Below are 833 nucleotides of genomic sequence, written 5' to 3'. Positions count from 1 at the left end.
AGATCTGCCTCGGTCGGCCCCGCCCCGCTGCAGGCCGCGCTCCTGCGTGCGTGCCCCCTGTGCCGCGTGCACGTGGCCGGCGCAGGGCCATCCCCGGCCCCTCGGACGCGCGCTTTGCTGGCGGGTGCAGGGCACATAGCCTCCTATGCTGGTCTCTCAGCCCCCGGCCTCAGGCTTCGTGGACTTCGCTGCTGTCTCTTTGGCTCTGGATGACCGCGGCGGCCGGGGAGCCCTCCTGGGTGTAGATGACCATGCTCGTCAGCTGTTCGGCTCCACTGGGGACCACGGCCCCGGCCTGCAGGAGCTCCTGGGAGCCGGCCGCCTCAATGACGGTGTGCGAGTACACTGCTGGCTCGTCCTGCACGCCGGGCGGCAGCTCCGTCACGATGTAGTGTGTGGCCCCCTCGGGAAAGCCACCGCCAGACTCCTGGACCATGGCCTGTACCAGCTCTTCGGTGACGATGATCTGCGAGATCTCGCCGTCCGCTTCGGCCAGGTCCACGTGCGGCCCGCGTGCCTCGGCCTCCTGCATGATGATCTGGGAGCCCTCGCGGGCCAGCATGTGCACTGTGCCCTCTTCGTTGACGATGACCTGAGTGACGCCATCCTTCATCAGCTGGCCAGCCGCGGCCGAGTCGCACACAGCGAACTGCAGCATGCCCTGCACCACCTTCTTGAAGGCCACCTGTGCACGCTCCTGCGACGCAATCACAGCGGCCGGCCGCACCAGCTGGGTCAGCACCTCCACCGGCTCTGTGGCGGCCGCGCCGTCTGGCCCGTCGTGGAACACGTGGATCTCCGGGGCTGCGGGAGTGGCTGCCTCCTGCCCCCGA

The 833-nt window shown here is 69.1% G+C and overlaps 1 protein-coding gene across 1 annotated transcript in view; it reads right to left on the bottom strand.

Annotated features, from left to right (window-relative positions):
- Window positions 1-11: 11 nt before the first annotated feature.
- Window positions 12-833, bottom strand: part of ZNF407 (zinc finger protein 407) — a 367533-nt gene continuing 366711 nt past the window's right edge. The window contains exon 10 of the mRNA XM_010855093.1: window positions 12-823. Coding sequence (XP_010853395.1) covers window positions 170-823 — 654 coding nt within the window. The 3' untranslated portion in view covers window positions 12-169. The remainder of the gene's footprint in view (window positions 824-833) is intronic.

The sequence above is a fragment of the Bison bison genome, unplaced genomic scaffold, assembly GCF_000754665.1.
Source record: "Bison bison bison isolate TAMUID 2011002044 unplaced genomic scaffold, Bison_UMD1.0 scf7180017864353, whole genome shotgun sequence".
Classification (NCBI taxonomy): Eukaryota; Metazoa; Chordata; class Mammalia; order Artiodactyla; family Bovidae; genus Bison; species Bison bison.
The sequence above is the reverse complement of the archived record's forward strand: the minus strand, read 5'-3'. Positions and strand labels throughout refer to the sequence as shown.